The sequence below is a fragment of the Lissotriton vulgaris genome, chromosome 5 (genome assembly GCF_964263255.1).
Source record: "Lissotriton vulgaris chromosome 5, aLisVul1.2, whole genome shotgun sequence".
NCBI classification, from domain to species: Eukaryota; Metazoa; Chordata; class Amphibia; order Caudata; family Salamandridae; genus Lissotriton; species Lissotriton vulgaris.
In genome coordinates this window covers 1,310,626,258-1,310,650,503 of record NC_141693.1, presented here as the reverse complement: position 1 = coordinate 1,310,650,503, position 24,246 = coordinate 1,310,626,258, and the positions used below count along the sequence as shown (strand labels likewise).

Below are 24,246 nucleotides of genomic sequence, written 5' to 3'. Positions count from 1 at the left end.
GCCCCTGCGTCAGCGCCTGGAATAAAAGGAACTGCAGAGGAGTGGATCTGGTGCAAGAGAGGAGGCAGTTGGGTATAAAAGGAACTCACAGGCTAAGGAGACTCATGAGGTAATAAGTGGAACCCAGAAGGAAAGAGGCTCTACATGCAGAGGACGCCCAGGTAGGTAGGGGCGATAAGAGGAAATCCTATAACGAAGGAAAGAGTATCCGGAAAGAAAGGAGGTCTAGGTTGGAAATACCTCAGATTTATACCGGTCGTGGAGAGAAGGAGACCCACCTAGGAAGGACTGAAACCAGAGAGGGAAAAGTGCCCTAGAGAGAAAGTGTCCCTGGGATGGCATGAAACACACAGGCAGTGACAGGAAAATTGACCAGGAGAGAAAGGGACAGTATGGAAAGCATCCTAGGTGGAGGAAGGGGTCCAGGATGGAAAGCAGTCGTGGATGGTAAAGGGGAATCGGTCGAGAAGAGAAGACATCTCAGGAGCGAAAGGTACATAGAAAGAAGCGAGGCAGGAAATAATAAAATGCATAATTGGCCCAGCTAGGAAGAGGGTGTAGGAGGGAAGAGAGACCAAAAAGGAATAGGGATTGGTGGGAAAGTGAACCTGGATGGAAATGATGAACCTGGAAAAATGGGATCCAGTGATTAGAGAAATTGGAGCGGCAGAACACCCGGGAGGATACAGCGAGTACTATGAGCAGTGGGGACCCAGGATGCTAAGTGTTGCAAGATGACAGGAGAGTCAAGCAGGATTTGGGAAGCTCCTTTGAGATAATAAGACTTGCTGCCCTCAACAAGCAATTCACAAGAAAAGGGAAGCAGAAAATGTCAGGTCTCTTCATTACATAAACAGCAGACACATCACCAGCTGCGTAACAAGTGGCGTTGCAGCTTCTAAATCGAAGCTGAATGTGTCATAACATTGTTTCGCTGATTTTACTTCACAGAACTAAATTGCAATACAGCCATAGTGCTGTGGTGGCATGCAATGGAGTTTGGTGGAAGAAGACATTTATGAGACTGAATCAGATTGTTTTAATTAGATCCCAGGGGATATTTTTATGTCACGATTCACAGTCACATAGTGAGTGTAGTGCTGCGCCACTCTGTACGGTCCATGGCTGCGCACTGACCCAACAACAAGATGGACAATTTTACGGAAGCCTAAGAACCAGTCTCAGGAGAGCACGTGAGAAAGGTCACTGGATGCCAGGTTCAGAGGTGGGCATGGGAAAAGCCATGGAGCTATGAAGCTGAGAAGAGGGTAAGGGACAGACTAGAAGACCTCAAGGCCGAGGAGCGAACACTTGTCAGACATCAAAAACCTTTTAGGAGAAGATGTGTGCATGACACAGGCCATAAATGATGAGTCTCACTTGAAGACACAGAACAGGCAATACAACTGTGCAGGATTATTGGAAACACACCACAGGAAACCGGTATCTGAAGAGTTTATGATACATTCTCGAGGAAGTTTAAAGGTGACACATAACATACACAGATGTGCATGGCACAGGCTATACGAGGGTCAAGCTCAGGGAAATGCAAGGGATAGGCCATGTGGACACTACATGAATTAATCCAATTAGCTTTTTCAAAGCACAGTGCCAACATAATTTGCATAAATGAGGAAAGATGAGTGTAAATCATCTGAGCAATAATACCTGTAGGCTTCATACTAATGCAACATTGTACACTACAGTCAATACATGCACAGTAAGAGCACTTAGAGGCTCTTGTGCCGCAAAGGCTTACATTTCATCCAGAAGGCAGACCCTAACACTGCTAGGCAGAGGGAGGCAATGCGACAGACCATTTGGGAGTGTGGCCCAGAAGCGGATACACAAGGGACTGACAGGCAGAGGGGAACATGTGATTACATGAGACACACCACAGGACTCTCATGTCTGGGAGATAGGAAGAAGAGTGCACAGATGAGCCACTAAGGAAAAGCGATCTTCATAAGCATATGTTCAATTGTGTGTTAGAGAGATTTTACTTGGTGAGTGTAGATGTGTATATTAGTTAATACTGTGTGTTTATGTTATTTTTCTAATTCTATTAGTTTTACATTGTTTCTATTTATTCCCTACTGAACCCTTGAATGGACAAGAAGCCACCTACACTTGAAAACAGAGCGGCAGGTAGATGCACTTCTTGACTGCGCTACACGATCTACTACGCATGTGTTACCCGGACCATTATTGCATGAGCAATACTCTGCACGTTTTATTCCGCAGTGGGTGTGCACAGTGCCAGGATCCACCTGGTGAACCCAGATCAGGTGTGCTCATGAGGAACAGGGGGCCAGAACCTCTGATCTCTAGCTGTACGCAAATTCAGTATTATTACTCCCATTTCTGTGGCCCTACTCGTTTCATACCAATATACTGCACTGGTCTCTTCTTGGATGGAAAGCTGCTCTGTGTATTGCCTACTCATTCTACCAAAGCATTTTTTCTAAAGCCATCTTTGAACCTTTCCAGTCATGAATTCTATCATCAGATGTGTTTTGCCCTAATTCTCCATTAGGCGGTGGAATGTCCCTGTCACAGATTCCTCATCCCTTTGCTGAAGTTCACATATATGTAAATTCTTCACCCTCTCATTGTTGGGCTTGTATTTGAAACTTTACATTATTTTATAAGGCTATCTATGAACTGTGCCAACTCTGCCTTTAGCCTTCTGAATATGTAGAACTGGACACAGTTTGATGGATAATTCATTAGTTAGCAGCTGTCAGAATAGTAGTAACACATCCAGGGGACGATTTACTAACATTTCACGCAATGCAGTGCAGCAGCCAAAGTTCCTCTGCAGAGTGAACTGGAGAGAACAGAACTGCTCCATATCTACTCAGCAGTGGTGTTGTTTACCGCTCCCCTGTGCAACAGCACCATGGTGCAAGGGGGTCTGTGTGATGTCGAGCATTGATTTTGTACTGGAAGGTTCCCCTTCCAGTATAAAATACTATGCTTAGACATATTCTAAATTTTTCCCAAATTGCATGTGTGCTGTTCAGTACAGCACACATTCAATGTTGGAAAGGTTAGGAGAAATTAAAAGGTGCGCATTGATGAGGCGTTACTTTTTATGCAAAGTCTTGTCTTCCATTGTTAGTAGCTAGGGCTTTAAGTTGAACCCTAAGGGTGGTTGCGTAGGAACACCCGTGTACCACCCATAATATGCCTCCTTAATGTAAAGTAGTGCAAAGTTGTGCATAGTACTTTGTGGCACTACTTGATGGCTACTTTCCAGAGCAAAACAAGTTGTTCGATGGAAAGTAAATCCCAAGTCTACACTGTTTGCCAGTTTGCGTCACTTTTAGTCATACCTCTCATTGTTCAAAAAATCTATCAGCAGATCCTTTTTACACTCTTCAGCCACAGAGGGTCAGCCATTAGGAGTCCCCCCAAAAAAGAATTCTCTCCTGTCTGATGATCTTACACAGTGCATTCCTTTCTTCATTGAAATCAAATCTTCAACCCTTAGACCAACTGTTGAGCTTTTCCACTCTTTCTCCACAACTCAGGGGTCTGTCTAGAAATTTTTTTGAAAGGTGCTTAGACAAATGGGTAACCTGGAGGGCTGGCAGGCTAGAGGCTGCAGTGCTTTCCTATCTATAGCAAATGGGGAACAATTTGCCTACCCTGAAACCAGCTATAAATATCTTTCAACCGCACTCACATCACACTGCATCTCGGTCAGAAGAACAGTCACAGAACAAACATCTGCAATGTAATCAGTCTCACATTTATGAGAGTTTGAGAGCTATTGGCATTGTAAATGACAATTCCTTTTATTTGTGTTGTTTTTAAAACAGATAAATAAAAGGCCTTGTCATTTACAATACCAATAGCTCTCAAACTCTCATAAATGTGAGACCGATTACTTTGCAAATGCGTTCGGCGTCCATGCTATAATTGTTTTTTTTAAGTGTTACAAGAGAGTGTTGCCTGCCTGCAAAAACAGGCAGGACAAAGCTATTTGAGAAATTAGTGCTCGGATGCTGTAATTAAAGCCTACCGAGTATCAACACACATAACAAGGGGTGTCGCCATGGGAGGTTACAAAATGAGACAGGCGGTACTAAGGAGGGACTACTAAGCCTATTGACCAAGGAACAGGCACAGTTTACAGTGGACAATGAAAAATATGGGCGGAGCTTCTAGTCCCTGCCTGAATACAGCATGCCTCACAGAGCAGCACATGTGCTGCCCAGGGTAGACCTAAAAAGGGCAGTGTAGGTCCTTCGACCCAAAGACTTCTGAGAAGGTAGGTCTGGGGAGCTTGTCAGGTGCACACACAAAACACAGAAGGACACTCTGCCCACCTCAAGCTGCGGCCAGTTCATGTGCATCCCTGGTCCATGCGTGTTGCGGAACCACTTGAGATCCTCCTGGACATCTGATGAACGAATTGTCTGCTCCAGCTCCCGGTAGACATTTGCATAACTGAAAGAACAATCGGTACTGACCATCAACAGACCATTTATCATTGCTTTAAAAAGGTGAAGTATAAAGGCTATATTATCCACTGGAGACACAGACCACAAGAGACAGACTGCGCTTCACTAAATCCTCCTTGTGATTGCTCCCATAACTGCAAAAACATGAGTGTTTGTAAAAGGAAATCATGCGTAGCATGTAAAAAAAATGTGTGTCTTAACACATTAGTTTGTGAATTAAAAAGAAGACATTTTTACAACATCCAAAAGTATGCAAATTATGTGTTAAAGGTGGTAAATCTATAATGATGTGGTAAACGCTCATGCTGCAGCCACAGAATCACGCAAATCTTCTAGCCCTCACCATTACTCATTCTCTCTCTCTCTCGCTCTCTCTCTCTCTCTCTCTCTCATTTACTCGAGGGAATGGTGCCATCTAGTGTCCTGCTGAGTAATGTCTCATAGAGAGGTTTTTTTTAATGCTAATTCCTTCTTTCAGAAAAACGCCCTGACCTGTCAACTCTAATGACAAAATGGATAAATACTCTGGCACAAGTAGTACTAGAAATGTTAATTGTTTGTGAGCAAACCAAACGGCTGTAGCTGGACTTAGGAACATTTCTTACGAAACATTGCAAGGAAGCAACATATTTTCAAATGGAATTGGGAGAGACCATCTTAAAAGACAAGAACAGATCACGAGTGCATTCTGTGTTAGTGTGCTTTTTCTCATAATGAATCCAGGCCTTGGAATTGAAAAACACAAGCAGTAAGTGCTTTGTGGGTAGTTTCTGTGGGACTATCCTGCAATACATTTGGTTTACAATAAATGTTGAATGTTGCCTTTTAGTTTCTCATACTAACATATTTAACATTTCAAACATTTCAAACACTGTAACAAAGTTCAGTTTTTCATTTTAAAAGCACATTTTGGCATGCACATTATTAAAACGCTATTGATTTCCAGGGGCACTTATGCAGTGGCTGAGGAACCCCTCGTCGACATAGCCTCTCACACCCTAGCTCATCCCTTTACAGCTTTATAGAGTAAGGGAGAACCACAGGCTTTGAAGGCCGCTGCTGTTTTCGTTTCCACAGAGGACAGATTGTGCTGCCTATATAACGTAGACAACACGTACATTCAATCATGTAAACAACATACGTTGTATCACAAGTTATCCTCTCATTGATTGAGAATGTTCTTCCTCTAAAGTCTTTGATCGACTTCATGTTTAACTCATGAAACCGAGAACAAGACCATTTCTTGGTTGAAACGTAGGTGATGGTGATAATTGTGCTTTAATAAGAGCAACAAAATTACCAGTTACCCTGGAGTGTGGTGCATTTGTTTTGGTGGAAAAAAATATATATGTATATATACACACACATATATATATTATATATATATAAACACACACACACATATATATATATATATATATATATATACAACAGTGGACAAAGGCGAGATGCTGAAATGCGTCCTGTTTTCCTGTGTTTAATACGATGAATAAAATCGTAATGGATTCATAATAACCTGAGTCACTGAATGCGGTCCATTCTTTTACCGTAGTAAAGGATTACGGAGCAAGGATATATATATATATATATATATATATGTATATATATATTTTTTTTCAGGGCTTGATCGAAAAAAACACAATCAGTTTATAATTAAAAATAATTCCTGTGTAACAAATCCGTGAATCATTCGACAGGGTTCCCAACGGGACCGTTGGGAGCTGTGCGAATTAACGGCACCAGTAAACAATGATAAGCGACCAGTAATATGGTTGATAATATTACACATGCATATGAAAGGAACTGTATATAAATTGATTTTCACATTTATAAAAATGGAGCATATGAATGTTTGACAATCATAATGAAATGCTTTAAAGTCACATTCTGTGATTGATTGCTCACATCATCTACCACCATAAGATGGCCGCCATGATTAATGCTTGAATTACATGAATTGTGCCGTTTTTTATGTTTATTTTTAAAGCACGTGACAGGAAGTCACAATGAATTTTATTTAAATCACCACAAAAAAGTACTCTGGTTTACACTGACGAAGGCGGCAACGCCGAAACGCGTTTGTAACCTTGCTAAACCGCAAAAGCTGGAATAAATTATGGCAAACCACGCTGGAGCGGCTCTGAGTACTCTTTTTTTAAATCAGTCCAGAGGATCGAGGGACTTTGTGTTGGGAGAATATATATATATATATATATATATATTTGTTTATAATATTGTCAGGCTGTCTTCCACCGTTCTATGTTTGCACCAGATGGCTGAGTATGTTGCATTGTATTGTTGGAACATATATAGATATATATTTGGCAGCATGCTCAGCCATCTGGTGCAAACATAGAATGTCAGAATCCGGCCCGATAATAATCTCAAAAATCAAGAAAGATTGCTGCACTCCAGAAATACTCTGTAAAGGTTATTTATTTCACCACCACACTATCAGCATCGCGTTTCACCCCAAAGGCTTGTTCACGGTTGGGGAAGTCTTTTATTCCATAACATTTTATACATATCACCACACTGGCCCACAATGAAGCACTGTGGAATTCGTAGTTTCAGCAACACATTTACAATAGTATTCAAAGTCTTTTTATGTTCCATTACTTAAGTCTTCTTTTAGTTACATATTCGGTTAATTCAACCAATGGCATTTTAAACACTAGCATTTTCAACCTCAGGACACCTCAGTAGCTCGTGTTGGGTTTTAGTAACAACCCCTCCATTAAAACATGCCTTAGCTCCTCCCTCGCAGTGAGGAGGTTGTAGCCGCACCTGGACTAGGCTTCATGGTGCGAGGAGGATGCCCGATGATGAAGCATGCCACCATTGGTGGGTGAGGGCAACCTTCCTTAAAAGGGAAATCCCCCTGCCCCCCCCCCCCAACCTCCCCTTTGAGGCAATCCCCGTTTGCTGCAGCTCCGCACTTCACTAGACCTGAGGGCCCTGTGTGTACTAAAATATTTGATTGGGGAGTTGGCCCTCCTTGGTCTTCTAAATCTTCTCAGGCCCCCCTTATTGTGTATATATATCTACTCAGCACTGCCCACTGGTCTCAGCACTTGAAGAAATATCCTAACATTCCCCTGAAAAGCATGCCTCCACCATCCCCTCTGTGCTTCAAGGTCATGACCCACCACCAGTCCTGCTGCCCCTATACCAAAGATTTGCAGCGTTGCTTTGAGGCTCGCTGATGCCCTTACAAGCACTCCAAGATCTGGGTGGATTGGCAGGAATACATGGGTATGGCTCACAACTTAACAAGATGTGACGATAAGAGATACAACCTACAGCCATAATTTGACTGTGTTATATGAAAAATATCCAGTGATATTCGCATGGTCAGTAAAAAAGTATAGCTGATCCATATAAAATATTTTCCCCACTTCCATGTCACTGGTTGCAAGCATGATGTGTAGATGTCGTACAAAGTTTATGCGAAGAATGCAGTGTCTAATGTTTGGAAGTCATAAAAATTGGCAATAAACGTATTTGGTGAAAAAAAAAATCTTGCTATCTTTCCTGCGGTCCCCCTGTCCTGAAATCAAGGATGTTCGCTATTCTCATGGTTCGCCTTGCCGGAGACTGACTCTCTTACCATTCCCACACCTGGAGACCAGCTGTGATGTCTGCTGTGCTCATCTACTGAATCTATAGATAGCCGCCATTCCACTGTGCCTTACTCCTGAACCATGTCTTTCAACGTTTCCCCTGTACACTCCCGGCACTTCATGGCTTCATCTATGGCCAATGTATTTCCTCTTAGTGAGCCCCGTGCTCCAAGCATTCCATTTGTGGCTGCCCCTGGGTTCATTATTCCTCACACTGCAGTTTATCTTTTTACCCTATTTCCATCATGAATGTCAATTCACCAAAAGGTATGGGGTAGAGGATGTGACATCACATGGCATTTGACCTTAACATTCACTCACACACACACATGCTTACACATACACACACAATCACACACACATACACACACTGCCTATCACATCAGCATACTCGCACCTGCACTTTTAATACATTTTAAAGCATTTCTACTTACCTCTGCTGCCAGACACAGCCATATTGTAGATAATTGTACTCTATGTTTATATTACACTAATAGTGATTGATATATTGTTATTCACTACTAGTGTAATAATTTTTGTTTTACAAAACACAAGGAGTTTGGAGCCCCAAACGATGCTCATAAGGAAGAGCTAGCCCGGTGTTCCTTGGTCTGATGTTGCTGCCTTGGAGGCTAGAGGGCGCAAATGCAGTGCCAGGGGTCACAAGGAGAAAGCATGGGGTCACAGTTTTGACACTTGGCGACCCCAAAATAACGTCCATGATTTCCATGGAATTGTACCATTCCTGGGGCCCGTTCCCATGAGCTAGTGTTACCACTTCACTCCCTGAAAGTATGGACGCTCACTGTTGCCACTGACCTTCCTTCTGAATGGCTGTGAGCTTCCACCATCCTCCCACACTTGAGAGGAGCTCTCAGCATTAGTCACGTGCGCTCAGTGGCGGCTGGTGACATTTGAAAGTGGTGGGGCGGAAAGTGATAATCATACTGCACCGTAGCGAGCGAGCGCAGCGAGCGAGCCCGAACCCCTTAAGGAGGGTTCGGGGGGATTTCCCCCCGAGAAAATTTTGAAAAAATAGGTGAAAAATGGAGCATTTTCAAGCAAATTTGAGAAAGCAGGAAGGTTAATAAAGCAATTGTGAAAGTGCAGGTATTTATTAAAGAGCTGTCATATAACATAGGTAGCTGCTTATTCAGTATAACCACAGAGCTTCATAACAGACTCCTGCAGCGCTTAGGAGAAAAACATCCCGGGGCGCTGGTCTGTGACCGAATCAGGGAGGGTGCGGGCCCGGGGCTTGAGACACACTCGTGAGAAGGGGGGTGCGCACTCGCAGTCCTTCAGGAAGAAGGACCATCAGGCAAGAAGAGGGTGCGAATGCATGGGTGAAATATGTGAGAGCATGTCTCCTGCCCCGGGACTATATATATGAGACAGCATGAACCCATACAGTATATGAGACAGCATGAACCCGCCCTACACCCCAAGACCAGCGCTGTTCTGAAGGGATCAGGGCAATGCAACTAAGGGCCAATAGATGTTGAGAACTATTCCTAGTTCGTGGCAGAATGTTAATTTGCCCCAACTGCCTGAACAGTTAGTGGGAAACTGAGAATTCAATGCAGGTCTCTTAATGAGGCTGATTGCTTTTCTACAGGTTTAACAGTAACCTTCCTTCCTGTCGATACCCTGCAGTTAAAAGGCTGTGCAGTAAAAAGTAACAAAATATTTTAACTATTAATTATTCATCCAAGGTTCAGGAGAATCCCCAGTTGGCAGCACTGGCATAGGCACAAATAAATATCTAGCCAACACTCAATGTACTGCAGACTTGTAGCCTAGCGAAAAGCAACAGACATGCAGGTTGTTACATAGTAGGGCTCCCGGTTTTATGGTATTTATTTTTTTGCCATTTCAGTCTGTATTTATCCATATTTATTTTTCGGCCATTTTTTCTGTATTTATCCACATTTATTTTTGCCACAAGCAAAAGATGACGCTACAGCTAGTATTTTTCCACATTTATTTAAATTGACAATGCAACGCGAGGAGCTTGTAAATAAACCCCAATCTGTGATCTCTGTCGAAGGCCTGGAGGCAGGCACAACACAGGTCATGTTGGGTCATTAGATTCCTGCTTGGGGAGAAAGGAAGATTGCTTTTGGGTAGAACTTAACCCCCACTCTTTGTTTCTGTTTAAAAGATTTAAGCCTATTGGCTTGAATTCCCATGATACAAACGTGCAGAGCTGAGTTCAGTGAATAACCACAGCGTCCGTTGAGATTGATGCAGACCCAGCGCGCGTTCATTAGCCCTGGGTCTGTGTGTCACTGGACGGCCGTGCTGCGCCTGGGACTACTCACTGGACTGACGCAAGCCTAGAGGGATCCTATCACTGATACGCCTTGACAAACCCCCGAATTATGGTAGCCTGCGGTGGCTCGCAGCTGAATTCATGAGCTTGCAGCCACTGCCTTGCAGAGAGATGCTGCTTTAGTAATTAATGGAGCCGTCCTCGCCACACTACAAGTTGGGACTCTGCTTCCGGCCCCGGCCCAAGTAAGTACCAGCTTCTGTAAGCTTCCCTTCCTCCCATTCACTCACTCCCCTCCCTCACTCCCCTTCTCTCCCTCCCCTCCCCTTCCCGCACTCCCTCCGTCACTCCCCTTCTCTCACTCCCTCCCTCACCTTGCCTCACTCCTTCCCTCACTCCCCTTCCCTCACTCCCCTCCCCTCACTCCCTTTCCCTCTGTCTCCCTCCCTCTACCTCCCTCTGTTATCTCACCCTGCCTGTGTGTCAGCCCAGGCTGCTTCCCAGCATGCACACACAGCCGCCCGAGCACTTCACAGGTCTTTAAAAGACCATTTGCATGTTAATGGGGCTTTTGTATTACACCTCTTCTTAGGCCCCCACAGAGCAGCAGAGTCTCCCAGAGTCGCGCTCCGCTCTGGTTGCAGACAGTCTTTAAAAAAAAATGTTCAGCTCCATCCTGACATTGTTAGAATCCATTAATAACCTTTGACAGGGCAAAATGTTCTGTGTGACACCCGATCTTATTTGTAAGGTGTAAGATAGACATAAAGTTGCCTTATGCACAGGATGATGGTGAATTATTTTAGCTGACAGTGTATGGTTGACTAAACGTTGCAATTCATAAACTGTTTTCACAGTTAGACAGTTCTTGTGGGCTCGTTATGAAACTGCGATGTCGATGTTGATCAATGGCTATGGGGACAGGTTAGAGGTCTCTGCAAAGCAATGTGGAAAATGTATTTGAAAACTTCTGTTCGAGAAATCAACGCATGGCTGTATATAGAACAATTCCCTTTTAACCAATCCCAAATGCAGTTAACTCCATATTCATATGTCAGTCTTTAATTTTTTTTTTTTTTAAACACTGGTCCGATGACTGGAAGGTCCCCGGGCCGCCAGGGAAGGCTTGCCGGGCCGTACTATGAGTACCCGTGTTCTAGAGGAACCGGGCCGTCCCGCCGACCTTAACAGTACGGTAAGGTTACAAGGGAAGTGCCCTTCAATTTCTGGTGCTCTGCTGCAATTTTAAAATCTTCTTTTTCTAGTTGCTTAAATGGATGTAAATTCTGATACTTATATCCTGTCTCCCTATTATGCGTTGCTTTATTTTGCTTTTGAAAGTATCACTCATGGTAGTTGAAATGTCACTCTTATTTACATAGCAATCTGAAACCTTGGCAGCTATGAAGTCCGTCCTAATCTGACTCTGGCAGGGGCTCTAAAAGGGGTGAAATAACAAAGCAGCCTCATTAACAAATAAATGGTCTTTCAAAGACCTGTGAAGTACTTGGGTGCGGCTGGCAGCTCTGTGTGCACACGGGAAGCTGGGGAAGCTGTCACCTCTTAAGCCTCTAAGGAAGGTGAGACACCAGACGGCAGCACAGCAAAATATACTAGTATTTTCCCGTTTTTTTACATATAAATACAGATAAAAGGAAAACTTGTTTTCCGTCTGTATTTATATGTAAAAATCCGTAAAAACGGAAAACCGGGAGCCCTATTACATAGGTAGTGTTTTCAAGTAGGCACACTACTCAGAAAATTCCCAACCTAAAGCGCAGGAACGAAACTGTTTGCAAGATTTCCTGTCCCATCTAGTATAGATGGACAAGATACAGAGATTAAAGGCGAGCTCTTGTAAACCGTTCAAAAAACATTTCTAAAGACTCGGATAAGCAAAGAAACAAATCTTAATACCAACTCTGCATATTAACACGTTAACAGTCCCTTCCAGACTTAAATCTAGCCAGGATGGGCAAGGGGAAAAGGAGGAGCTGGGCAGATAAATCTGCAACCTTCTAAGTGTAAAAATCAGTCTTCCTGAAGTGAAACCAGTTTTAGTGCAGACCTCAACATTGCCCAGTGCTACCTACAAGTGCTACAAGTTGCCTTTTTAAGATTGGAAAAATCCTTTGAACTCAATGATAACCAGCACCCTCACCCCCACAAACAACCAGAGAAATCTAGTCTCCCTAACCCTATTTCAAAACCAAGACAAACACATCCACTTCCACTTCCACGTTCGCATGTTGAGTTGAAGATGAAAGAGCTGTAGATACTGGAAGCCGCACGTATCACCAGTGAGTGAAATGTCCTTTGAGAAAGCGAAGAAACAGGCATGTGAGAGTCTTCGTGAACGAAGAGACCCTCAAAAAGACCAATAAGGAGAGCACCACCATCTCACCACAGAATTCATCATGGCAAACTTTAATAGAGCCCTTGTATGGTAGGTAGACTGTACAATGGGGGTAGGGGTGTATATAATTGTCTTTCTGTTTTGATTCAACTGCAATGCCCTTTATTTTCTCCTGTGTATTTAGGAAAACTGTCAACGTCACAATGATGTATGTTTGTTGATGCTGTGGGTCACCGAGCTCCGCCCTTTACGTGTGTTTAAAAATAACTTTAATAGAGCCGGGTTGCACATAAATGGAGGCCATTATCAAACAGAGCTTCATAGGAACCTGCCGTACATTATAACCTGTTCTCATCCATGTACGTGGGACTGGTGGAATACGAAAGGAGAACATTCGGGCCACTACCTGCAGGCGAGGTCTTCCAAAACACCGTGTGGGAGAGATGCTCCCAGAATCTGCAATGCATGTCTGTGATGTTCTCAAATATGCCCTGCCCCTGCCCTGATCTGAGAGGATCTGAACTCTGACCTCCAGTCCATCCATGGTAACCACAGCCTCAAATCCATTCTCGGACTGCCGACCGACCTGCCAGACACACCCAGGACCTAATCTATCCATTCTAGTGCTCCCCGACCCCGTGCCACCCTCGGACTCACGTCTGTCCCCAGACCTCAGTCTCAGACCGCATAGGAAACCAAAGTAGGGAGTCATGCCTGACATATATGCTTGACTCGGACTCGGGCCAGCCCCAAAACGCCTATAGCCCAGTCGATGTACGTGACGCACGATGCATTTGGAAATAGATCAGCCCACCTCTGTCCCTAAGTGCCTAGACTGTAGACACGGCGGCCCCCTCGGCCATGCCATTCCTTACTGCCTTCAAGAGCTCATTACGATTTTTAGAACCATTTATTGCAGAACAGTTAACCAACCGGTCCCAGGCCCAACGCTAAACCTAAATATCCACCTCTGTACGCACTCACAGTCAGGAAGTTCACTTACAAATTCCAAAGCCGCTTTTAGGTGAAGCTGCTTGGAACCAGAAGCAAGCAACTTAAGTGCGAAAAACTTACGTGGACGCAAAAGCAGCACACAAGGAGGGGGCATGTCTGAGGACCCTACTCCGTCAAGACAGCGGAGAGGACAGCAACAAATATGTATGTGGTGTCTAAAAAATAGAGACGAGCTGCATGACGCCATCAGTAATGGTGCCAATGGTCCTGGTGCAAGCAAGGGAAACTACCCATTTGGCTGCAAGTGGGCAGTAAAAGTGAAGAACTATCAGGGCATAGGCCGCTCAAGCCCATGGGCACCCCTGTCACTACACCAAAGGCAGCTATGCCCATGGCCCCCCTAAAAAGCCTGTGACGCAATGTATAATAAGGGCCACTGGAATTATGCGGCAGGGAAGGACCAAATTTTGCGGCAAGAAAACGCAAATGATGTGGTTTAATGTGGCACATTTTACGATCGTATTACTGCATGTTTTTGTCATCTTTGTACTTGTTAACACTTCCTGGGCATTGCTTGACCCTCATTAGCACCGGTTTAACACAAAACTATAGCAATAAGCAACAGAATGGTGACCAATCAAGCTTTACAGAGGGCCTTCCACTGAGGGGCAGCACGTGTTGCTGCGTCTTTAGTAACTTTTGAACCCTTTGAGATAGAAATGAACCTTTTTTTTATTACAATCTGAAGATTATGCAGAAGACGATGGATTATGTGGCAGATGCGGCAAATGCATACTTAAGCGAAAAAAAACACGCGGCCGCATAATTACATGATAGCAGTGGCCCTGTAAAATGCTGCTCTTGACGATTCAGTTGCTGTTTGCCGGGTTCTTACTCTGTGTATACCGATGAATCTTTGTAGACTTTCAGGCCCAAGGAGCATTTTATATTGCAATGATGCCCGCCCGGTCCGATCAAAAGGTTTTGTATTATTAGCCCCTGCTCCAAAATGCAGCATGCTGTTCTCTGAGGCCAGAGTTCGCTGATGTGTGGAATGATTAAAATAAAGATTCACACCCATGGAGGAATGAAATCCACTAAATGCAGAAAGAATGCGAGTCCTATAACCGGTCGCCAGGAGTACCCCACTTACCTCGCTTTTGTTACGATAGTGGCCTTCCTTCAGGTTCAGCTGCAAACCATCTTTCCTTGTGTGAGTGCGCAGCGCTGCTCCTAGCTGATATGAAACTCGATTTGTATTCCCCTGTTGAATAACTCAGCCGATTTTTATACAGATTACACTGTGACCAGAACCACTCTGAGTTAGCTAACAGTTTTGGTGGATATGCAGTGGAGTAACACAAAATGATGCGGGAGTCCTTGCAGAATGCGACGATCCCCCCTCCCACGGAGTCTCCCGATATCTCACAGATATGGGCTTATGTTGATGGGGTCCGCCGCAGGGACTGTAGGGGACTAGGTTACCCACAGTAGATTTGTGAATTAAAAGCACGAGATGTTCAAAGCCATTTACTCAGGATCACACATTTAGGCAAATAAGGAAATGGAGGCGGGATATCCCCTTCCTGCCACCAGAGTCTATAACTTAGAGGCTAGTTCATTATAGCGGCAGCAGAAGCTCTTCTGTACAAATGTTTCCAAGTAGATCATTATTTTAAAGCGCTCGCCCTAAAAACCCGAAGATTCATGAAGGTGAATTTTTCTATATTCCTGACGAACACTGGAAGTCCTCATTGTAAATACAGTTCCTGTACTAGAACTGCTCCACCAGAGATAGACTGGCAAGGAAGGGCACATTGATGATTCCGAATTACATTTCACTAAAAGGGCAATTCCTGAAGGTGTTACTTTAAAGTGTCCCATTTGTTTTTTGCAGTTTTATATAGCAAAAAGCTCGACTCAAAGGCATTGAAGCGCTTTCAATAAGCACTAGTAACGTTACATTGGTATAAAGTAATTTTTTGGTAGGCACGGGAAGATTAAGTCATTTGCCCAGAATCACAGAATGTTGAGCCCACGCCCAAAACTCCATCCAACCTGGTTCCCCAGTACCAAAGTCGGCAAGTAATAATAGCCGCAGACATAAAGCTCTGATCGCGTTACAGATGAGGCACACAATGTGAGACGGAGGCAACACATTATGTGTGCCCACACAGCCCACCTCTGGCGCTGACCAAGCCAACACATTCAGAAAACACAGCGCTCTGCGCACAAAGCCATTTCCGGAGCCGGCGGTTGTGATGTGCTGTGTTATTTACAATTAGCATTGCATTCTTGCCACCAATAATAAATACACTTCTAAAAAAACGCGCATCATGGAGTAAACAAATGTCACCCCGAAAGAGTGCTGGCTTTTAAAACAATAACGCTTTCCATGCTTCGACTTTAGGTCATTCTTTTCGCAGAAAATGTCAAGTTCCAGAATGCAAAGTGCTGTGGGTTAAAAAAAGCAAAGACTGACTGAACTGGCATACATGAGGTAGACAACTGTGAATTATTGAAACAAAATATGACATAAAACTTGTTTGAACTTAAATCTAATGAATCTCTAAGGAGAAGACACATTTTTAGTTTCTACAAATGAATCCTGCAATTCAGCTTGCTCATTGGAGCCGCCGGTAGCTCAGTGATGTCGTCATTGCTAACTGTTCCAAGGATGCAGGTTAGCTTAGCCACGTGTTGTCAGGATAACTTGCCACCTTCAAAGACTGTACAGAAAAGTTAAGTTACTTACAGGTAGACTGAACCCGGGAGGCACCGAGTGAGGAGTACATCTGCTAGAATGAGTTGCGTGAATCACTGACTCCGGAATCTTGGTTTAAGACACACACAACGAACTGGTCACGCTCACACGTATACTCTTCGTGACTCTCTCACTACTAATTCCACTTTCACTTTACTTGTTGTGCACAGTGTCAGCAGTGCGCCACGCGTGGTGACGTCCCGACAGCCTAGGAAATGGCCAATCACCGAGACATGGCTGGATATAGCCATATGGTGATTGGCCATCCCTCAGCAGCCAGCCAACACCAACGCACAGCACCATCCTGCTGCAGCAGCCAATCCTGGCGCAGCGTTAACAGCAACACTGCGCCAGGATTGGCTACAGGCCGGATACTATTCTGCCCTTTATGAGGCCGGGGCCCGGGGTCTCTGCCTGTTCTCTGAGAGCTATGGAGGGAGGGGGGGGAGGTCTACCCCACTGTGCGCATGCGCGGGCCCGTCAAATTGTTGACTACTCCTGGATTCCACCTGCGCATTGTGCAGTACTCCGCTATTCTGCTCTGCCTGCTGCCACTCTTTGCCGCAGCCCCGCCCCCCATGACCCACTTCCTATGTGATGCCTGGTACTGTCGGGCTTCTCCCGGGGCCGGTAGCGCGCAGTGCGCTCCGATTTTTAATCATCAGATTTGTTTTTTATTTAATGCATGTGACAGTGTTGGCAGGCAATGCGGTCGTCCATGGCGAGTGGGGCAACGCCCCAACGCCCCCAATGGACGCACCGCCACTGCGTGCGCTCCTATCGAGCCTGTACTAACCCCCCCCCCTCTCCCTCAGCAGAACTTTGTGGTCCATCTACGGTGCCCTCCTAACTGGTTTCCCACCTTTCCGCCCCATGCTTCGGCTTCTACTGCCAGACCTACCTGCTGCTCTCGGCCAGGTTCAGGTGGCGCTTGATGTCCAGCAGCACCTCCTTCAGGAAAGCGAGACGCTTGTCCTCAAACTGCTGGCACTGCTCGAAGACCTGCTCCATGCTCTCGATGTACTGCGGGTTGGAGCGGTTCAGGTCTTCCAGAACCTTCTCATACTTCTCTTGGGTCTAGAAATGAGAGCAGAACACAGGTGAGATTCTTGCTTTGCGATAACTTGTACTGTCACAAGAGGGCGGGAGAGAGAGATGCAAAGATGATGTGTGTGCCAGGCTAGTGCTAAGGAGGCAGAAGCTGGAGTGGAGCATGAATAAAGTGTTTTGCAGTTACTCTTACCCCTCCCCTACCTAGTTAATACTCCTTTATCAGTAAACAACTCTACTCATGTATACACAGCTGTTATAGTAGACACAACTATCCTGGTAACCACAATTATCCAAGTGTACATCCCTGACCGGTAAAGTTCAATATCTGTATAAATCCACAACTCATGTAACTTTAACTGTGCTAGTAAACACAACTACCTTAGTATACACAATTTTCCTAGCGTACATCACATTTGTCAATTATTTGTGTAAATCCACTACTCATAAATATAACTGTGATAGTAAATACAACTACCTTCGTATACACAATTACCCTAGTGAGTGGTACACAATCACTCACTGGTACATTTTTAAATACTTGTGATTAACCGCATAACTATTGTGCGTGTTAAGGATTGTGCTCCTAACCATAATATGCAAATCTCAGTAGTTTTTCAGCTTTAATTTGTAGCAATAACTGGAGGTGTTTTAAAAAAAACATACATTAAGGTGGTTTAACAAAGCCAACCATAACTTCACTTTAATCTTTCGTTTTATTCAGGGATTTGTTTAATCATATACCACATCCAAGAGTTCTCTAAGCACAATGCTCTGAGAGTGGCCATCCCATCTGTGCATGGCCGTTGACTCTGGCCTGTCCCTGCGCCCATCCTTCAATGGGAAGCCAATCCCCACTGTGCACGTCTTTAGCCATATTCTGCTGCTGTTGACTGCAGCCAAAAAACAATTGATGGAGGGAATGCTGGACAATGCAAACATTCACCCCAGTCACAAGGATCTGGGTTAAACCCATCGTTCTTTTGCTCACCACACCACCCCAGTTTGGACCCAGCCATATGAAAATCAGTTTTGACCCTGTTCCTTGTGGGAACAGTTGAGCCCGAACTGCCAAGCCAGATCCTACCTGGACCCGAAACAGGCATCCAGAGCCTGCAGGGCCTGTTCTCTGGTCAAGCCCTGCATCCAATCCTCCGTGGGGAAGCCTACCCCACTGTGTAAGTGGGATTGTGTCCCGCCGTGGGTAGCCAGCTCTCATTGCGCACACATGTTAAGGGGGCTGATGAGCCGACCTGGCCAGAGTTCTTCCGTGTGCAGGTGGCTAGTGTCCACTGCAGAAATCCCTGTACACATCCCTCTGCAGACGGTCAACCCTCTGGGCAGCCCCTACACCCAACCCTCTTCACTTGGCCAACCCCTGCTATGGATTTATGAAGCAGGAATTGGAGGCAAAGCCTTACCTCCAGCTAAGGCTGCAGGTTTCACTTCATGGCCAGCACTACCCCCTGCAATGACCTTTGCCAACCAGACCCTGCCCCAACCATACATGGACAGCCAACCCCCAGAGTGCATAGCCATTGGCTGCATTGCTTGGTCTACAAAAGGCCTTCTATCTTTTCTTTAAATTGTTGATTGGATTTGCAGATCCAAAGTTGGATGTGCAAACCAAATGCAAGCTTTTCAGCCTGGTGCTGTGACCTCAGGCAGGTTTCACGGACCCTTGCTGGATCCACAGTTCCAGAATTGGAGCCATAAAGCTAACAACAGGCTAACAGTCCCATGTGAAGCTTGTCTCAGTTTCAAAATACAAGGCTGGAATCCTTGTCTTGTATTTGCAGCTCCCAGACAGCATACATGGAACCTGGAACCTTGGTGGGAATCGCAGATCCAGCCAGTGGAACCACAAATCCACAAATTCCAATTTTCCTTATTTAATTTCAAGCCAATGAGAGGTCTCTCTCTGGTGGCCCCACATAGGCCTGTGGTCAGGGTGTGCTCCCTCTGCCCCTTACCTGCTCTACTACAAATATTTTCATAACTTGATCACTACATCAGTTATAGCGGCTAAAAGATTTTTTCCTTATGTTGCAACCAGCCAATCAGATTCTTTCAGGTCCATGAATCCTACACTGGGTCTGCAATCCTGAAAAGGTTGATGGGAGAAAAAGCCCCCTTGGTCAGTCAGATTCAAGGATTTTCTCGAATTTTGGAGCCACAGAGGCCCATGGTACCAGCCCTGCATAAAGTCGGCTAAATAATGGTTCACATAACGCAAAAATGTAATATCTTTATGCCCGACCTCAGCATCTTTTTACACACTAAATTCTCAAAAAGGAATGAATTTATTTACACCAACTAAGAAATGTACAATCCTTGAGAAAAGGTCTACTTTCATGCCAAATTCTTGGCAGGCGTGTTTTTTGTATTGAACATAAAGGATTTCTAACGCAAAATTAAAATGGGAAATGCCATTGCACTTGGCCCTCGCTTCGTGGATCTGCATGAAACTTGCTTTAAAGGACCAAAAGGGGATGTACTTCATTTTCAGAAACTTTCATGCAGATTGGTGGATTGGCACTAAAGTTAAGAAAACAAAAAATCTTTACCTATGAAAACACTGGCGCAACCATAAGTGCACTGGTGCTATCGCTGCCTGTGAATTTTACATGTACATACACATTTTTTAAGATCTACATTCTTTATTGATCTTTGAGAAACATGTATGTAGGCCATACAATGACCTTTCCGTCTTCATAGTAGTACAAAACAGTAAACATGAATGTGGAATCTGCAAAACCAGATACCGCTGTTTCATCACAACTCAGAGTGGGAACGGCACTCTATTTTGGTTTATGCCTTGACAGATAATCTTCATAATGAGGAAACTCTACCTTTTGCACATCTTGCTTGCACTTTTCCACCTTGTCCTGGAGTTTCTTTTGCTGGTCTGCTGTCACTGACTGATCTGCTTTGCCATTGGTCTCTCGAGTGACAGCCAGTTTCTCTTCTTTACATGCCATATGATATGCTTTCTTTGCTGCCTCCAACTGTAGGGGTAAGAATAGAAAAGGGTGATGATCATTAGCCAATAGCATCTTACCATGCCCTCTTACCAATTAATTTACTCTCCTGTAGCTGTATATGTAATTCATCCTCGACCTGTATGCATTGTGTGGAGACCAGACTTCGCATGTTAGATGGGTGGGCGTGCTAGGACAGTGCATGATACTTGTGTGTGTGCTGGGCTACATCTGTGTGCCTGTGGTTGGTACATAACATGGAGACCTGTGGTTCCATTGTATAGCACAGCGCATACGGATGTTGTAGACTAAAACCCTGCAGGTAGAATATGTGTATTGCTGGCATTCCTGAGGGCTGGGGTGGGTCAGACACATTGAAGGGGGAGAAGCAGAGCATCCTCTGTGCACATCAATGGTCTCTTTGACTCCAGGAAGAGTTACTGGTCAGTGGGGCCGGGGCCCATTGTCAGAAAGTTAGTGAGATTGATCAGGTTGGCACGGCCAGGGAATATCATAGAGAGGAAGACTTAGTCCGCTGAATCTTTATCAGGCATATTTCAGAGGAGACTGAGAGCCAGGTGTGAACCCCGGTTACTCCCTTGGCCTGTGTTGTGGTTCACTCAGAATTGGGAAGAGTACTGCCGTGGCAGGCTACTATTCCATTGACAAAGAGCAGTGCAGAGAAGAGATCACTTCAAAGGAGCTAATGCCCCAAATGAATTTTAAAGGCCAGACACTAAATCACAGATGCTTCTGGACTTCTAAATTAGGGATTACGTGCCCCATACTGTCTTGAGCAGCAGCATCCCATTAGGAGAAATAAGATCATCAAGGCTTCTTTGCTGATAGAACCAGGACTAGGGACTAAAGTCTTTCAGTCTCCCTGCCTGGTGAGGGGACATCAGCCAGGCAGTCAAGACCACTTGCCCAGAGCCTGGAGCATCAACTCTCTGACTGCCTGCCAAGACCTGGGAGCACTGGGAGGAGGAGGGAGAGGAAAGCAGCCTTGAGGCCGCCAGCCTGCTAAGGCCAGTGCACCTTGTAGGGAGGAGAGGGGCTAGCGTATGTCTGCCGGCCAAGAACAGCAGAGCCCTAAGGAGAAGAGCACCTAGGGAGAATGAGTCTCAGTGGGGTTCATGGTGATTGGATCTTGGTGAGTGAAGAATGAGACTGGTCAGTTGGGGCGGGACCAGGGCGGCAGTGTGAGCCATCCGCACTGACCCTGCAAAGTCGATGGTCTCCCATTTTGACAAGATGGAGACAGTCATACATTTTGAGGTGTTGCTTGTGTGTGTGGCAGTCAGTGAGCCCCGTTTGAGCAGGTAGAGCATGGCCCTGAATTGTTGGTCATTGCCCGTGTGATGGAAGCGGATGACCCTACTTGTTGCCAGGAAATTTGCAGCCTTGAAGATCAGGCCTTATCCATTGTGTGGGCCGAGGTCAGAGTTCCATGTGTGACAAGGAAGGGGGTCCCCTTGAGATCAGAACTGTTGGACTGGCTTGTCATGCCAAGGACAAAAGACAAAAATCTAACCAATCACAGTTGAAGCCGAGCCTGGATGCCTGACATCAATACAGGCCACCCAAGGACTGAGGAGGCCATTGTGGGTGCAGAGAAAGGACACAAGAGGCCATAGGCCTTCAGTAGGGGGACAGCGGGGCTTACAGAGGAGCGTCAGGAGCCTCTCCGGATTGCCAGATGCCATCGGGTTGGGTAAGACTGTTCTAGTCTGTGGGGCATGCTTGGGACATGCACAAACTTAGCTTCCAGATGCTGCTAAACCTGAACTCTTAAGGCAAAGCATGAAACTTTTGGGTAGCGTGGGACTAGGATGGGTCACATCAGAGAGTCGATTTCAGTATATAATGCGGAATCTACCCATACTTGAAGGATTGAGGGACTTGGGGATTCCATCCAGGAGAGTGCTATCATGCTGACCTTAAGAGGTACTTGGCCCAGTTACTCATGGCGCATAGTAAATTTAGGACATTAGGAGTAAAAGCCCTCAACACCATTTTTGTACCCAGTAGTTCCTGCTTGCTCCATGGCACTCCAAAAGGGGTTCTGACACTTGCATTCACAGTCTTTTCCCAGTTCCTATCCAGATCGCACATAAAGCATCTCATCAATGCTTTTTAACCATGTGTAAAAAGCTACTGAATACTTATGTAAACAAAGACCCTCTCACCATTCTTGTTCATCAGTTCTCCTTACTATTTTTAGAGCCACTGATGCTGTCTTGTTATGATTAGTCTCCTCAGTCTCAGCAGCTCCAGTACACATAAAAGGGTTTTAGCAAAGGACCCCACAATACATACACACGGCCTTCTCAGTGCTTCTACACTGAACTCGAGCAGTTTTCCAGAGTACCTCCCACTCCATTACCTCTTTTATTTTTTTGGCCCATGGTTTTTGCGCCTTCCGGAATCCTTCCTCTGCTTCCCGTGTCTCTTTGAAGCCACCCATCATCTGCTTGTGGTAGGCGTCTTTCTGCCAGTTTTTCACCTTCTCCATGTCGTCGTTCAGAAGGCTGTTCTTCACATCCTGGTGCAGCTCGCTCACCTTCTCCGCCTCGGTCATCATGGCGGCCCATGCCTTCTCGAGGGTGCCATACTGGGGACCTGCACTCAAAAGCGATAGAAGGGGAGCAGGACAACTGATAGTGAGGTGAAGAGGAATGGGTGTCTGTAAGCATGGATCTTCAACTCATCAAACACTGACTTCATCACCTGAGGGCAAGGATGTGGCATATGGAAATTGCCAGCACGCAAACATATGTTTCAGAGGGTTCCTCATGTTGCAAAACAATACTTTTCAACATTCACAAATCTGCTCAGTTGTCATTTTAGGATTACAAAAAGGTGAGGAAATTCGGTTAAATGGCTGCAAAGGAGCAAAAACCAATTTCCTGAAGTATTATTAATGAACAACAATATTTGCTTTGACCCAAAGATCTCAATGAAAACAAGTGTCACATTTGTGGGTCAGCCGCTGAAAACTGTGGGAAAGAGTAGAAAGTACTTACTTTGCAAATTGGTGGCAACGATAGGTGTCATGGTGTCGTGTCGCATTGCTTGTTGCCAGCGTGGGAAGGACATTGGTTTACATTGAGTGCTTGCCGTGATTGGATGATCATCGGCTTATACTGGAGGATGTGAGACCCAGAAAGAAAGGTTAGATGCCCTGATTCATGACAAAGTGGCCAGAGGATAGATTCTTTTGATTGTTAGTTTATTGAGGGATAAGTATCTTAAATTGGCAGATTATCTGAGGACAGGTGGCCTAGATGGGAAGGCGATTGGTGTGTCTTAGAGGGCAAGTGGACCAGATTAAAAGGCTATTGGTTTATATTAGATAATAAATGGCCTAGATTGAAAGTTTATGGGATGTGACTGAGTAAGCTGTGGCCCAGATGGGAAGTTTATTATTTTAGGTTCAGGAATAAATGGGCTAGATGATGAGGTTATTGGGTTAGATTAGAGCATAAGTGATGAATGGGAAAGCTAATTGAATTACATTGATAGACAGGTGGCTAAAATAGAAAATGTATTGTATTTGAATAAGAGGATCAGAAGTGAGGGTTGCTGGTTTATATTAGAGACTAAATGGCTCAGATTGGAATGTTATAATAATAATGAAGCGCAATAAACGTCTACAATATTATTACAGAATATGCATTAAATGCTCTCTCTCAGATGCATTTCCACTGTAAAATTACTCTTCTGGCATTCCCATGCATTACCCATTTTGTGCACCTTGAAATGTTGGGG

The 24,246-nt window shown here is 44.9% G+C and overlaps 1 protein-coding gene across 5 annotated transcripts in view; it reads right to left on the bottom strand.

Annotated features, from left to right (window-relative positions):
* The window catches only part of PACSIN1 (protein kinase C and casein kinase substrate in neurons 1), a 416,659-nt gene that overhangs the window by 40,727 nt on the left and 351,686 nt on the right, over window positions 1-24,246 (bottom strand). For all 5 annotated transcript variants that reach the window (XR_015296000.1, XM_086923202.1, XM_086923203.1 and 2 more), the window contains exons 4-7: window positions 22,862-23,097; window positions 20,347-20,502; window positions 17,346-17,521; window positions 4,338-4,458 (exon numbers count right to left, since the gene is read on the bottom strand). Coding sequence is in view for 4 of the 5 variants with exons in the window: in XM_086923202.1 (XP_086779328.1) it covers window positions 4,338-4,458; window positions 17,346-17,521; window positions 20,347-20,502; window positions 22,862-23,097 (689 nt within the window). In the remaining variant the exon portion in view is untranslated. The remainder of the gene's footprint in view (window positions 1-4,337; window positions 4,459-17,345; window positions 17,522-20,346; window positions 20,503-22,861; window positions 23,098-24,246) is intronic.